The following is a 16,479-nucleotide window of genomic DNA, read 5'->3' on the forward strand; positions in this document are numbered from 1 at the left end:
GACAGAGTAATTGATACAGGATATGAAGCTAGGAATAAGTGGGTTTGACAAAGTGCATACTAGTAGCCGAGTGGCTTATTTGCCTGCTAGTAGGATGGATTTATGGCCTGCATGTCACTAATTAAGAAGCCAGTTGTCCCTGCACCCTGCCACCACAATAAAAAACACCCACCCCTCATGTCCCGTCCCCCCCGCAAGACGCTTGGTCTGAAAGGCAGGTCACAGGACAAACTATCAAGTAACACAAACATGCTTGGGACTAAACTGAGGAAAGCATAAGGATCTCCAGCAAACTCTTTACCTTCAAACTCACCATTCTTCCACCAAGTCAGGAAGATTTTCACATCCTAGCACCATTCTTATCACAGCTTTGGGTAACCTTCCAGCTGGTAAAATAATCTGTTTTCTTGTTCAAACAAACTGTCTTCTATTTCTTGCTACCTCTGACCCACAGCAAGGAAAATGCTAAAAGTGGTCTGAAACTCTCAATGATGCACCCTCTACTATTGCTCAGGTCTGTGACAGAGGGCAGTCAAAAGTTTTTCTAAAGGAAAACAGCAAATTATCACACTCTGCAATCAGTCATAGCTGGGACTTGCAAATCTGCCTCAAACCTCCTTCATAAACTTCTCAGAAGTTAATTACTCCTAGATGATGTAGTTTACCTTACAGATCTGAGGATACAGGAAAACTAGCTGCAGCTGAAACATACAAGCCCACCTCAGCTTTCCTGAGACAAACCTGAGGACAACCCCAAACTTAACAGGAGGTCAGAGCAGTCCAGGCAAAGAAAGGAACCATCTATTAAACATGGGACCCATTAATGATGGCTGAATATAAACTTGGCCAGTGCAAGCACTGCTCTGTTCTCCTGTACCTTCGCCTGGAATCACAGGAACAATTAGAAGCAATGAGTATCACTGAATATACCTTATTACTATGTTACAAAAGATAAGTACTTTCAGATAGCAGTCTTTGCTTTTTATCTTTCACTTAACTTGTTCATTGACTGTAATTTCAGTATAAGACCTGTGTCACTTTTTCCACTGAAAGCGCCTAGTGCATGGTCTTAGGACCATAATAATAGTCTGAGTATATAGCCGTTCCACTGCAGTATCAGTGATGAGAGTTCAGCCCAAGATTAGGCAGTGGATATGCTTACCAGAAGGACTGACTATTGTAGTTCTTCCAATGTTGCCTCAAATTGTTCAGAAGCAGATACTATAGGCATTATTATTCTCTATTCTCCCTTAAAATTATCTTCACAAAAAAATATTTGATGCTACTTATATATTAAGGTCCTCAGTGAAGATGCGTTATATTCTCAATCCCAAACCAGCACTGAGAATTCAGTTATCTCTCTGGACAAGGGGTGGTGGGAAAGAAGAAATGAAAACATAGCTACAGTGCTCATGGAGAGATCAAAGTTGGTTAGGATTTTTAAACTAAGCCAAGAAGCTTAAAGGCAGTCAGTATTCAAGCAGGGTAAGAAGGGGGACAGAAATAGAGCAGACAGTGTACAGCCATACTATTGAAAGGCAACAGCATCATTCTTCTCCTTGTCACATGGTCACCAATTCACCAGCAGCACCAGTAAAAGAAGAAAATCAGCACAGCGTTTTAGTTTTGACACATCAACTGCAAACATGCAGTAGTATACCCCAAGGGATAGTCCATAGCCAGGTTACACTCTAAATGTGTTGTACAAACTGAAAAACAGACTTTAAATGCTGCACCCAAGCTCACTATTGGGAAATGTGCTGCGTTGCCAGCATGCCAGATCAATATTTCAGAGGTCATTATCTCATCCCTTCTTCAGCTGCTAACTTCTGATTTCTGCCAGAGAAAGGCAACCACTAGCAAGATGATACACTAGTACATTAGGCAACACTTTTGGGAATCTGAGCAGGGTTTTCTTTTCACTGAGATCAGTCTGCTCTCTGGTTCCAAATGGCACAAGTGCTCCATCAATATATAAATGGTAGAGCATGTTCCTTAACCCCCCCACACAGTATGTACAAGAAATTGTACCAAACTGCATTTATCAAATACACCATGAAGACAACTGAATCTTGATACAAGTTCTTCTCACATTATGGGAAGGAGGAGACCACAGTTACCAAACTGAACCAGTGCTGAATTCTTTCTCAATTCTGGTAAATGGTGAGTCACTTCACATGTACAGAGCAATAGGGGACTGACTGGATATAGGCAGGTAACAACAGATAAACCAAAAACTAAATGGTGCCATCTACCCTCTGCAAGAAAGTCCCACGAATTTTTATATGAATGAACCATGACTAAAGGTTTGCTTTAGCTGTGAGTTGGTAAGTAAAGCCAGAACCTTTTGGGCAACTAGATCAGTGGATTTTAAGGTTAAAAAGTATCTTTCCTGTATGTAGCTTACCATCCTACATCACATAATTTGCCATAAACTCCCATGATATTATAGTATTGTTCAATTTTTCCAATTATGATTATGGTCATAATCAATGGCAGCACTCTCATGAACTCAAAGAGTAACAATTCTATGTCATCTTCTGGAAAGGCTTTTTAGATTTAATCCAACAGTTCAAGAACTACATCAAACACTAAAGAAAATTAAGTAGCAAAAATAAGTCTGAACATATTAATTAATTTATTCTTCGATGTCTCTAATACTGTATTTTCTCATTTTAAAGCCCATTTAGAAATATAATTAGCTTTACAGTCATGAAAACCATTTCTACAACAGTGGATGAATGTGTCTAGAAGCCTTCCCAGAAGCAGAAAAGAGTGTGTTGAACTGCCAAATTCCCCAAATCATCACCTTGCTTCTGGGAAGACAGGAAGTATTTCTGTGCTTACCTTGCAAGCCAAAGATACTTCATTATTCAAAGCTTCCTCTCAGGAAAAGCACTCAGGAGATGGCTTAGAAGTATCTTTGTTCAATCCAATCAATTAACAGATATTTGCACGGTCTCTCCAGTCATACGGTGCAAATTCTACATTCACTCCCCAAACAATGGGACACAGTGACTTCAAAGGTAAAAAACAGACAACCGTATTTTACTATACTTACACTATCCATATCTATAATAGCTAAAGTCAGAGCACTCCAGCTTTGGCATACAACATGCCCTAGGGACAAGGCTCATTATTGCATGCCCACTCATTAAGAGGAGCTAGGGAGGGGCTGGATCTCACACTCAGGATGAATTTGCCCTGTCTGAAGTTTTTACATTGTGGCTTTTACAGTGACTGACTCTGGGAGGAAACTAGCTCGTCTGGTGAAGAAATTCAGTATAGAGAGGATGGGAACTGGTATCACTTTACATGAACTCACCTCCAGACAGCAGAGATGGCAAATAGCTTGAGCCACATCATGCAGCAGACTCTTACTCAAATATAGGCAAGGCTAATGACAACAGACTAGAATTTGGTATACCAGCTCTAAACAGGCCATTTATAAGAGTAAAATGTATACAGCCATTACGGATTTTGAGAGTCTGTATACAGAATACTCCTACACTAAGTCATCTCACTCAAACTCCAGTCCATGACATTGTGTTATCTCAACAGCATATAACCCAGCTTGATTAAAATGTAATGCCTAAGCTTGAGCTCTGGCCTGCCAAAAATGCTGGGCCTTCAGTTTAGACCAGAACCTTGTATTTCCAGTGAATTTTTACAGACACAAAGCCTAGACTGGAGTTCTAGGCAAGAACATGTCCTAAGGATATGGTTTTGAAAGCCTCTCAAGGAACTCTTAAAATATGCTACCATTACTCAGTTAAATCTGCAAGTGGCTCAAATCCTGAAGATCTGAAAACTTTTTCCTATCTGCTCATGTCTACCTTTCTATCTAATGACAACCACTTTCTCTATATTACATGTTCAAAGAAGAAAATAAGAACAAAAAAGTCAGTCACTTTTCCTCATGAACAGGCACAAGGTCTGACAAACAACTGCAGCTTGCCCTGTTTTGTTACCCTGACATGTTGGCCAGGAAAATGAAATACTTTCTGACCTTGCATTTTCCCAGCTAGCTGAAGCACGTAATGATCTTCAATATGTGTGCCACCAACGACCTTCACAAACACTATACTGAAGAGATTAATTTTTGACAAATTTAGTTATAGTAGACATCAACAGTACACAGGTAGATGCTAACTTCAGAAAGCTTAGATTTGTCCACCAGTAAAACAAGTGCTTCAAGTTTATTATGGTTTTATGCTGGCCTTAAACATATTTAAGATAAACATGTTAGCTAGCTAAATTTATTCCACCAAGCAGCAAGCAGGTCTTTAATTGTGTACTTAAGCAGCAAAGCTAAGTTACACACTCACATTGTATACTTCCACATGCAGTACTATTTTGCTGTTTGTCAGCAAGCAGAATACAACTTTAATTGCTTAAAATTCTGGATCACTAATCACCCCTCGTGTCTTTGGAATCACCACTTCTTCTACTACCAAGACTAGGTCATATTCAAGTCAGTTGACTTCCTTGTTATTTCTGGAACATAGTCCATTGAACCTGGATTTTTAATGTAATTTTACCTTCTGTTAAAGTTAAGATATCTGCCCGTATCCAAAAAGCTTTAGATCCAGAAACATCAAATTTGTATTCAGGGTGTTAAATGTTAGAATGGTAAGTGGTTTCTTTTAGGAAAACTATTACAAAAAGAGTACATCAACACTTGTTTTAATATTGGTATGAACAAAGAAAAAAGAGGCAGTGTCTCCACACTCCTAGCCCTACTCCATATATGGACACCCATTATCTCTGCTTCTTTCCCCTTTTGATCACTCTGACACTGCAGTAAAATAGTTCTATCTAAGAAACCAGGCATCCTCTTCTATGCTTAGACTCGTGTTTCTTCCAACAGTAAGGGAATCAGTATCTCTGGAAAACTAAACCCCACCTTTTAACAGTCATTTCATTCACAGGATACTTCTATATCCAGAAACAGTTCTCAATACAAATAAACAAAACTGATCCTTGTGCTTACAAATGTGAAATAATGTACTAAGAACAAATGAGAAGTTTTAACTGTGCTTACCTCCAAGTTAGGGATTCCTGCTTCAAAGTGTAAGGATCACATGCCATAGCCTGGGGAACGAATTAAAAAAAGCCTTTAGATACCTCTGCATACTAAAAACCCACTAATTTAATCAGTTACCTGTCATACAATCCCAAAAGAGAGATACAAAAATCTTAATGTTACATGCAGGAAGTCACATATGGTGGCAGCTAGACAGGACCTGCTTATGAAATAAAAATTTACCACACAATTGCTATATAACAGGAAGGCCTAGACTGATTGCTTTTTTCTAAACAGACTGTAATTCACTGCAAGACATCTAAGGGCACAGTTTGCCACTGTAGTAAGATAACCTGTTGTTCTGTCTGAGAAGGTAACCTTAAATTGGAAATGGTTATTCAACAGGAGCATAAGAGTAGTCAAAGAACATATCCTTGTTAAGCACCCTTCATCCTTTCTTACCATGTTTAGTCATCCAGCTAAAAGAAAACACAAAGTCACTGATCATAAAGTTTGCAGTTGACATAACTAAAGTAGTAAACAATAACAAAGACAGACAACTGATCTACAGAAGTCCCATTTGCCCAGTAAGCCCTGCTATTCTGGACAATGTTTCATCACAACAAAACACAAGGCCAGTCACCAAAGACTTAACACTAAGGATTTAGAAGTGTAAATAAGGTTCAATGAAACAGGCTGCAAGCCTTGAGGGCCATACAACAGTTCAGAACAGGCCTCAGGAATCAGATAGGATATTCAACTGAATAGGCTCTTCTAGAGAAGATCACTCAAGTGAACTACTTGACCTGTATGAGCACAAGGCCTGAAATAGCAGGGAAGTACATTTCCACCATATCCAGTGGCCATATTTTCTGTTGGCTGCTGGCAAACTGAAAACAACAACAACAACAACAAAATTAAAAAAAAAATAAATCACTAAATAGCTCCGAGAATAACTCATGGTTTAGAATGCTTGCTTTGAATTGAGAACATAGCTGTGAAAACATATGTATAATTTAAAGCCACAGAAGTCTTACTTTAATAGATATAGGTTTAGGCTAAATAGGTTCTGCATTTGCTCAGAGTGCTCATTTTCTCAGATTGGTTGCTCAGTCAGGTTGAGCAATCACTGACCCTGATTGCTCAGTCAGGCTACAGCTGAAGCACATCACTTAGACACATCCCAGATACAGGTGTGTACTCCTAGCAGCACACCAGAATAAGATGTACCTCACACTTCCCAAAAGTCACTAGAAAAAGTAAGAATACAAATTACCTTAACAAGTTCTTAGTTGCACAGTTGGAGAACCAGGACTGCAGTGTCCTTAAGTCCATTTGCCTCACTTTAAACTACAACTCTTTGACCTTGTTATCAGGTTCAACATACCTCAGCTCTCTGATCTGTTTATTATAGGGCTCAGACACACAACCAAGATCAGCTGGTAAGCTGAGCCCCAGTTGCTGTCTGTGCATTCACTTGCAGCCACAACAAGTAACAGGTGCATCTACTTCAGCTTTTTAGCTTCATCAGGATTAAACTTTTTGAAGCAAGTTTCTCAGTTATTCTGCTTTACCTTATGTTATTTCATAGCATGGAACAATTTGGGGTTGTACATACTAAACTGCTTTCAGGTGAAATCAAAAGAGCAGGTGCAATACCAGCTACATGGCAAAGAGTCTCCAGAAGACAGAAGGAGAATAGAGCCAGTTGATAGTAAATATGACAGCATACACAGCACGAAGGCTGAGCACTCAGGATTAGCTTTCTCCACGCAACCCCTTCTGTACCTCATGCTTGCATGAGCACAGCCACTGTGTATCCCTCAGTTTATCATCTTTCACTGACCACAAAATTGGCTGAAACTGCCATGTGCTGTGGGCACACATAACTGCTCCAACCCCAGCAGCATCTCACAGCCAATACCAACCCCCAGTAAGTTACTACCCCACATTTTTCCCCCCACGTACCTGTGCCTTGGGAATGCAATCTCTCACCACTGCAGCACCACATTCAGACTTTAGTCTCTCTGTTTCCAACCCCAGTCCTTATGGACCCTGCTGAAGAGCCTCTGAACCACCCCCAGTCCCTCGCTGCAGCAGCTAATTGTGAATAGGTGCCAGGTGTGGGGTTGAAGAGCCTTCCACCAGCCCCCATAGCCTTTGGTCCCAGGGAGCAGTGCTACTGCTGCTGCTAGGCTGCTCACAAATTGGTCCTGATCCCTCCACGGTTTTCAGATAACAGCAAGCATCCAGGCTAAGTTTAACATCTCTGTGGATATGAGGAATTGCTCAGCACTTGACATTTAAGCAGCAAGTGGCACTCCTTGGGAAATTCTGGATACAGGAGTAATCTAGGAACAAAAAAGATATTACATACTTCAGGTAAATTCTCCAAGTAATCCAGCACTGTTCTTCACACCCTCTAGTAACAGCAATCTAAGCACCTTATATTAGCGAATATTGTAACAAATTATTCAGAATGACCTGAACTCGTTATGCACAACTATTTATATACAACACTTCAATACTATTAAAAATTCAGAAACCTAAAATACCTTATGAGCAGAGCATGCATAGCATTGACTAAGGTCAGTACTGCTGCAATGTCAATACACCTTGTACAATGATTTCCTTAAAACTGTTGGAATTTTGAGTTAATATTTCTATTGCCATTGCATTGGAAATGTTGAGACTGGAAGAAAACAGAAGCATTTTAATGACATGTAATTTGAATAATAAAAAGGAAGAGTCCTGATGGAGGGGGAGCAGAAAAAAATACAGGCAGTATGGGGGGGAAATGGGCTAAACCACTTCAGTATGCCCCAGCAGCTGCTGGTGTCTTTGACAGGTTCAGCACCCATGGTACAGCTTCAGCTTTGTTGTGTTACACCAGTATTGCAAACATTGAAAACTAAGAAAATCTTTACAAACATCTTTTTCTAGTAGTGATATCCAATTCACAAGTTTTACAGAAAAAAAATGCTTTGCCTACCTAAAGAAAACTTCAGCCCAAAGCAAACAGGAGAAACAAGTAACTGAGGAAGCCTGGGCTGCCATATAGGGCAAGAGCAATCACTGCTTTTTGGAAGAATCTCCTCTGCTTCACAATTATGCTTTGCTTTAAGTTCCCAAGAACTGGATAAAGTTTCTTACTGTCCCCTGTGTGACCAAATTGTATTTCTGCTAACCAAGGCAGCTTTTGTTTCCCAGTGGGATTGTCAAAGGCCTTGTGTCAAAATTACTTCCCTTGAAAGAAAACTGTCCAAAATTTCCATCCACTAACCACATACTTTACTCAGAAGGTCCACAAATCTTTTTGTTGAGTTTTTTTGGGATTTGTTGCTGTTGTTATTTTTACACGCCCAGAAATTTGAAAAGTTTTGGTTTACATGAGTAAATTCTTTGTTCGTTTTGGTGTTTTTTCCAAAAAGACAAATAAAATCAGAAACAATTACAGCTTGCCTGGCAAGGTAGTCCACATATTGCTCAGTAACCTGGTGATATCCTGAAGCTAAAGTAATGCAAATTATGATGACATATTTCCACCCTAGCAGCAACCTGTTATAATTTACACTGTAAACTGCCTTTGCCAGTACAACCTGGCCTTACTCATTTTCTGTCAGTGCTTTCTCCTCTCTTTTATTCTTCCATCAGAAACATCAAAAAAAAAAGGATAATTGTACGGATCTAGGAGGCACAGGTGCCTCTGTAGAGAGGCTGGGAAAAGGCTGACATACAGTCAGGACAACCATTAATTAAGTACAGCATGTGCAGTGTGATCCTGAAATGGCAAAATCACATTTAAGGTTTGATTTATGTAAATAAACATGGAAATACAATGCTGACAGGAAATTTTCTCTAATGTGCATATGAACTGAAATGCTACTAGAGTGAGCAGTAATTTCTTTCCTGTGTGACCAAAGAAGGGGTTGAGTTTTTGTATGAGGGTCCAAATATCTCACAATGGTGATCTTTCAACAATTCACAAGACATAAAAATGGACTGAGAGGCTCTCTTAAGAACTTCAAAAGGAAATTCAGTCCTTGCCTGTTTTCTTTGAATGTTACCAAGAAGTCTGTTTAAAAAATTCTGAAACTGGTTGAGCTGTCTACAATTCCTGTAGACCTATTAACATGGCACATTTGCACTATTGCTTTTTGACATAAATCACTGATGGTAAGGAATGGGTAACAGCTTCTCTCCTGAAACAGCTATAATGGTAATCTATGACAGAAATTACTCCAAATTCTCAGACTCTCAATAAAGAAATAGAAACATATTTTCTTTTCACAATCGAGGTATCCCATTATGCTAGTTCAGAGTTCACACGTTGCTATAATTGCTGTTGACATGTTTTTACAAAAGGGTCACTCTAAACACTTCCTAGCATCCACTTTAAATATTTATACATTCAGACCTAAGATGTCTTGTAAAATTTTAATAGCATACCCTCCTACTTAAAAAAAAACACAACACAACAAAACCAATTAAAAAACCTCAACCCAAATCCTAGTACACATATGAAGCAAAATATTCTAAACACTGTTTAAACTGTCATTTCTTCCCAAAGCACAAGAATGTTTATGCTCTTGCCTAAGGGGAGATAAACAGAGCAGCATACCACTCCATATTTGTAAATGTTAACTCTGAAAGGTAGAACCAGGCTTCTGTTTCTTCACTGCTCTAAAAGCCATAATATGACATACGGGTATGTATAAATTGAAGCAACAAAGATATACGGCCTCACCACAGAAAATGCACTCTCACTCTTTATTCCACATACCATCCTGACTCCAAGAAATTTTTCAAAATTACCTCCAAAAATGCATCTTAGATACCAGCCCAGTGGCCTAATAGTATATTTGGGATAATTCCATGGGTCTGTGGGACAGCTGCATCTTCAAATTTGGTGTATATCATAACTTTCCTGCAGTCACTGAGGACTGACTCTGCTGCTGTGAGTGTGGTAGAGCTACACTACTTCTTTAAAAATGTTCAAGGAAATTCTATAAGAATTAAAAAGAATAATGTATCAACCCTACAACTGAATATTGTATGAGGCCAAAGTACTCACACCAACAGGCAGAAGATTTACAGCAAAGAACCCAAGGACAGCCCTTTTATGTGTATGTGTCATTCTAAAATAGACTCCTGCAAGCATCCTGGTTAATATAACATACCATTTGCCAAATATGTACTTTAAAAATAGCAGTCAACTGTACGGCATACCTTGAGTGGTGTTAAAGCTCTCTAGGTTTTGTTATACAAAGACTATGATAAGTTACAACATGCTGCCAGTGGAAAAAGAATTGAAACAGCAAAGACAGAGCTGCATAAGATCCTTGAATGAGTACTTAACAGGGAAAGTTAAACCATAACAGGCATCTCTTAACTTCAATAAATCAGAGCACTTACTCAGATGACTAAACATGGATTTAGGATTTCCAGCAATTCAGATGTTTGTAGTTTGGCAACTAAACCTACAGCTGGGCATCTAAGGAAAAGTGTCCAGCATTACCAGAAGGCTGTATACCTGCAGATCTAAGAGTATGTAGATATGGACATTCTGCCAAGAGGAGCTGAAAGTTATAAATCTTATTTTAAAATCTTTGTGTAGATTTCAGTTCTAGCAGTCTTTCATTTTGGTAGAAACTAATGAGATTTTTTGCATTTCTGCAAAACTGATCAAGTAATTGTTGTCCCAAAATTCTATGTCTCCATGTTTTTAAAACAAATTCCAGCCTGTTGACATCTAGCTCACAAACTTGGTAAAGCAGAAGTTTTTCTATTTTTTAATAGTGGGCAGAAAAGCATTAACATCAACTGGGACAAGTTATTAATTTGTGTTACTAGAAATTGATGATCAATAATACTGATCATTTTTCTTCTATACAGATGGAAGTTGAGGACGTTTGCTGCTGTTTTCAAATGAACATTAATGGTGCAATCTGGATTTTGCTTTTGACTCATTGTAGGTTCGCAGCAAGAGCAAAGCAGCTAAGGCTGGACTGTGTGAGGGAGATGAGGTGGTGTCTATCAATGGCAAGCCTTGTGGAGACTTAACCTATGCTGAAGTTATTGTTCTGATGGAAAGCCTGACTGATGTCCTGCAGATGCTTATCAAAAGGTACAGGAATGTTCAAAATGCTTTGGGGCAGTTCTGTTCAGTGAACCACATGGAAAATACTGGTTTTGAATGCACTCATTTTGCAGACTTAAACTGTGAACTTGTGATAGTCTTATAAATGTCTGCAACTCTGCTTGTCTCTATGGCAAAAGGAGGGAAGTCAGAGTATTTGATGGAAGGAATTAATGTATATAATTTTAACAGCACCATTTAGACACAGTATAAAAAGTGCAGTCTCAAAATGTAACAATTTTATTTCTTATTAAGTATTCTTAATATGTACAAGGTGTCCACGACCATATCTGCATACTGCAGAGTCTTCAGTTCAAGTATTTCTTCCACCCCTTTGAAGTAGCGAAGTGTTGTTATTCCCCATAGATAGGGAAGTGAGGCTTACACAAAGCAAAGGCTGTATAGATGGAGAAAGTGTGTTACACAGATATGCTTGATGATGACATGGCAAATGGTCTTCTTGGGTGGCAAAACGTGTTAGTAGTCTGGAGGGGGAGAGGGTCTGGAAATAACGAATTCTATTTCTGTAGCTGTTAACACTTCACTAGATGAGGTGGGGCAAGTCACTTACAGCTCTCTGCATCTCAGCGTCTCCATTTACAACACAGTGATAGTGAATTTCAGTTTTCTTTGAAAATGTTTTTTGAGTTTCTTAGACAAGAGAACCTTCATGTAAATTTGCAAGCAAGCCAGCACTACTGCTCACTGCACATCAGTCTATTCCGATGACTGTTCTGTAATTGTCATCAAGTGTAATATTTGCCATCATGAGTTCAGAACCACCTACAGTAAGCACTTTCTCCCCAGAGTTTTTGAATTCAGACAAGATGAACTCTGAATTGCCTTAAGTGTGGATAGGAAGAGGAATAAAAGACCTGAGACTTCTACACTCCTTGTAAGAATTTTGACTCCCCCCTGAGCTACTGCAGTTCCTTGTGTCTGCTCTCCCACAGGCAGGACCAGGAAGACAGGAGGGGCCAGGATTCACCAAAACAGTTAACAGAGCAGTGCCACTGCAAAGTCTGAAAGGACTCTGATGCAAAAAAGGCACCTGTCTCATCACCAGGAATCTTTAAACAGCATGTGAAATCCCTCTGTGATTTTTGCAAACTGTGCAAAGAAACCTTCCTGAAGTGTGTAGTGGTTCAAAGTTACAGTGTGTCTTCAAAACAAGACAATCTCAAGGAGTATTAATTTTATTTGTAACAGACATTTTGAATGGCCTGTCTGGGCTGAGGAATGGATCAATGTAGTGAGATGAGGGGAACTTTGATAGCTGAAAATTACCTTCTCTTTAGTGCATAGCACTTGTTTCTGGTTCAGCAGTGTACCATTTGAATGCTCTCACGTGATACCAGCATCCGTATGTTTTTAGTTCATAACATGGACTGGAACTGCCCTTGCAAAAACTGTATTTGTGGCTAACCAGCTGCCTTCTTTGCAGCCACAGAAATAGCTTCGTATTCTTTGACTCCTGCCTGTTGCTGCTCTATAGCTGGTATTTCAGTTGGCCTGAAGGCCACAGTATGCTCTAGCTGAAAGTGACAGCACTTCCTTCCATTCACTCCATTGCCCCTGCTTGAATGTATGGTGAACAAGACATGTCCTGAGACTCAGAAGCAAAGCAGAGCACTTAGACCACATAATTCAGTGTTTCATGGAACGAGACTGTGTCTGTCAGAAATTTTAAGAAAATTGCAGTTGCTCAACACTCTGGAAGTGACTAAAATGTTCTAAAGGAATTCACTGTGAGAATATCTACATTTCTTTTCATCAGCTCATCTCTCCCAACTCCCAGCCCCTACTGTCAGTAGCTTCCAGAGCATGGGAGAATGAACTGAAACCCTTCTCTTCCCCTGCCACCTCTTCTGTGGATAGTACCCCTCTCAGAGCTTCTACCAGAATGATTGTTCAGGAAGTGTCTTATCATCCTCTGAGAGCAATGAGAAGCAAATCCTTCCTTTCCTGAGTACCCACTGGTTAGCAGCTGTCTCAAGAAAACACTGGAAATCATAAGGAAAGAATAATGCCAAATTTAAGCTGCATTCTAACGGTGATCTTTACATCCAAGCATCTTTTGCTGGCAGGGAAGAATATTTCTCCTTGTTCCCAAATTATTTGCATGAAAGATGAGATTTTCATAGGCATTAACTGTTGGCCTAATCCTGCTCTTACTAAGCTTACTTGGAGGAAAATTAGGCTTTTAAAGTAGTTTTTAAAATGCTACTTGGCCTTTGATGTCTACAGAAGGTTTTCCCATTCCCCTGTAAACCACAGCCAGTTACAGACCAGCAGTGCCCACAAAATCTTTGGTTTACAGGATCAGAGGAAAGAGATGCCCTGCAGGGCAGGCACTCTCCAGATGCCATGTGGGGGAGCATCTTACTGACCTTCCCAACAAATGCTGAACAGATGTATCCAGGAAACAAGAGTGGGGACAGAAATAGAAATGCTACCCTGCCCTTCTCACATCAGTGTTAGCAGCTCTTGGGCTACTGCTGAGCCCAGAAAGACAATTTCTAGGGGAAGCAGGGAGCGCGCTCAGTGCATACCAGAGTGAAATGCACCATGTAGGGAGTAAAACATGACTCGGAGACAAACCCTGCCGTGCTGACTCCATGAGTTCTGCTTCCTTCCTGGAATTACACCAGGGGTGTTGTTCCTGCAGTGAGCTGGAAAGACCTGAAACAAAAGTAATAATTTGACAAAACAGAATCTCAAATGACAAAAAAAGAGATCAGAACCACTATTCTGCGTCTTGACACATGGATACACACTTAGGTCTATATAGAGTAGAAGTATATCCGTAAGTATTAAGGGCCTTTTAAGGTGGAAATCTTTTTCTCTCACACATACACACACGATCATTCAGCTACCAATAAAGGTTAACATTTAGCTGGCCCAGTCCCCAGTCTCTTATTTTACAAGGAAATGTTTACAGATTTCTGCAATATATCTGTACTTATGAGCAGTACAACTGATCATTCAAATAGCACATTACGATGGAGTCCAGCAGCACTCATAAGGAGCTCCCTAAATTAAGATCTGTCTGACCTTTATGTAGCTCCATATGTGATTTAATGGATGTTATACATTATGTGCTATTTGAGGCAGATGCAGACTGCTACAAACAGTATGCTGCATGGCTAGAAAAGCAAGTGATATTGAAGTTTCTTCAGCGCACTGACAGATTTATTTCTACTGTCGATTCTTCCAGCCTTTCTGTGTAGGGGGTTCCAAAGTTCCAGAACACATTGGATCCAGTTTTGACTTCAGAAATCTCCATGATACTTTATATTAATACTTTACTGAGGGTACCTACCGCACCCCTCATTTGAAAAAGTGCTTTGTTACCTTCTATTCAACAGAAAGCCTTAATTAACATGCTGTACTTGCTGTAGAGAAGAGGTTTCTTCTCAAGTAGTAGTCAGTATGGCCCAGAGTACCAAAAGAAGCTAGAGAGTACAGCAGGACTCCTAACACCAGGAAAACAGCCTAACTGGACCAGAGGAATGAATAGTTTATGAAAGGGAGCTACACTGAGGTATAGAAGCTTCAAGAGGTCAAAATAGCATTTGCCAGTTAGAAATACATATTTTTTAATAACTAGGAAATATTGTATGGGTTCATTACAACTTTTCACTGGATCACTAGAACAGGCCCAGAATGTTTTAATTACTCCATGATATATAAGGATTATGATCCTCATGGGAATTCTTTGAATATGTATGTTAAGTATTCATTTCCCTCCCTCTGATTCTCATCCAGTACTCATCTATTCCTTAGAGAGTAAACTATTTGGGACAGGAACTATACGTGAAGATAGTGCCTAAAACAGTTGCAGTAGTAGCCACAGAGCCAAAGATTAAACACTTTTTTGGTGTCATGCAAAGTTAATTTTCTCATGCACATATGGAATATGAAGAAATACTGTCCAAGAATTCTCAGAAGCATTTTTCTGGAAACATTGTAACAGGAATGTGTCTGTGAAAGCATACTGATGCTAGGAATGATATAATTCAACACTGAAAAAGGATGGTAGTAAGATCATAGTTCTACAGCAGTAGTGGAACTTCCCTCTTAATGAAGTGTTTAGTTGAAGAATTTTGGAAGATACAAAGATGCTTCAGTTTAAGATCTGTACATTCTAGGAAAATTCTTCTACTTAAGTGGACCTGCTAGCAGGTACCACAATTAATATAGGGGAAAAAATACTGTACAGAAATAGTAACTTTTGTAACTGTACTTAAAGCAGCTTAATTTCTTGAATTACTTGTTTATGTATGTGCAGATCCTCCATCGGAATAAATGAAACTTTGAGTGCTGGAAGAGAAAATGGCAAACATGATAACAGAAAAAATGAGGACTACAGAGAGAGCACCACACTGCAAATTAACACAGCGAAAGAGATACCCCATGGAGATTTATGCATCACAGAGATATACAGTGAGACTCACCAGAGAGCAGGAGAAAGCAACATACACTTTTCTGAAACGAAACAACAGACCACACAAAGCCACAGAATTATTCCTAAAGTGCTCGTGACAGATGATGCAGCTTTCAGAGGGAAGACAGAAGAAAGAAAGCCAGGTACTATGGTTGAGCTGCAGTTGTCCCTCTCAAATGATGTGCACAAGGGCACTCATGCTCCTGCTGTGACTCTCTTAGGGGAAGAAAAATGCTCCCCATCAGGAAGAGGACCCAGTGTACAACAAGACGGGACTAGCCCTGTAATTGCACTTCCCTTGGGCATGAAAGAGGGCAACATCCAGTGGTCAAGCAAAGTCGTCCAGTTTTCTAGTGGCAAAGAAGTCAAGACAATCCAAGGTGCAGCTCCATCTCTCCCCAGGGTGGAAGTGATCCTAGACTGTTCCGACAGAGAGAAGCAAGCACCCAGGTCTCTAGCTGAAAGGGGGTGTGTTGATTCTCAAGTGGAAGGAGGGCAGTCAGAAGCACCTCCTTCCCTCCTCTCCTTTGCAATCTCATCAGAAGGCACAGAGCAGGGAGAAGACAACCAGCACTCGGAAAGGGATCACAAACCTCTCAAGCACAGGGCAAGGCACGCAAGTAAGTATGTCCCATCTAGTCATTTGCACTGCCTGAGGGTACCTTTGAAACTTTAAACATAATTTCAGAATACAGATTGCATTAGGAAAAAATGTTTATAGAGGTTTTTTTCTGCAGCTTTCTGACTTCCCCTCTGTCATTTTCTTTTAAATAATGTTTCTGTTCTTGCTTTATATATTTTTTCAGGGTAATAAAAATGCTCCTGGTGATGAGCCAAGAGTATACCCATGCCTTAACTGTGCTGAAT

At 39.8% G+C, this 16,479-nt stretch overlaps 2 protein-coding genes across 4 annotated transcripts in view; one reads left to right on the forward strand and one right to left on the reverse strand.

Moving 5' to 3' along the window:
- SEC24D (SEC24 homolog D, COPII coat complex component) overlaps positions 1 to 7,377 on the reverse strand; it is a 119,815-nt gene extending 112,438 nt beyond the window's left edge. For all 3 annotated transcript variants that reach the window (XM_051619427.1, XM_051619426.1, XM_051619424.1), the window contains exons 1-2: positions 6,995 to 7,377; positions 5,045 to 5,094 (exon numbers count right to left, since the gene is read on the reverse strand). The gene's annotated coding sequence lies outside the window, so the exon portion shown is untranslated. The remainder of the gene's footprint in view (positions 1 to 5,044; positions 5,095 to 6,994) is intronic.
- SYNPO2 (synaptopodin 2) overlaps positions 1 to 16,479 on the forward strand; it is an 85,431-nt gene that overhangs the window by 46,684 nt on the left and 22,268 nt on the right. Inside the window, exons 2-3 of the mRNA XM_051619435.1 lie at positions 11,002 to 11,153; positions 15,457 to 16,232. Of these exons, the coding sequence (XP_051475395.1) occupies positions 11,002 to 11,153; positions 15,457 to 16,232 (928 nt within the window). The remainder of the gene's footprint in view (positions 1 to 11,001; positions 11,154 to 15,456; positions 16,233 to 16,479) is intronic.

This window comes from Apus apus, chromosome 4 (genome assembly GCF_020740795.1).
Source record: "Apus apus isolate bApuApu2 chromosome 4, bApuApu2.pri.cur, whole genome shotgun sequence".
NCBI lineage: Eukaryota > Metazoa > Chordata > Aves > Apodiformes > Apodidae > Apus > Apus apus.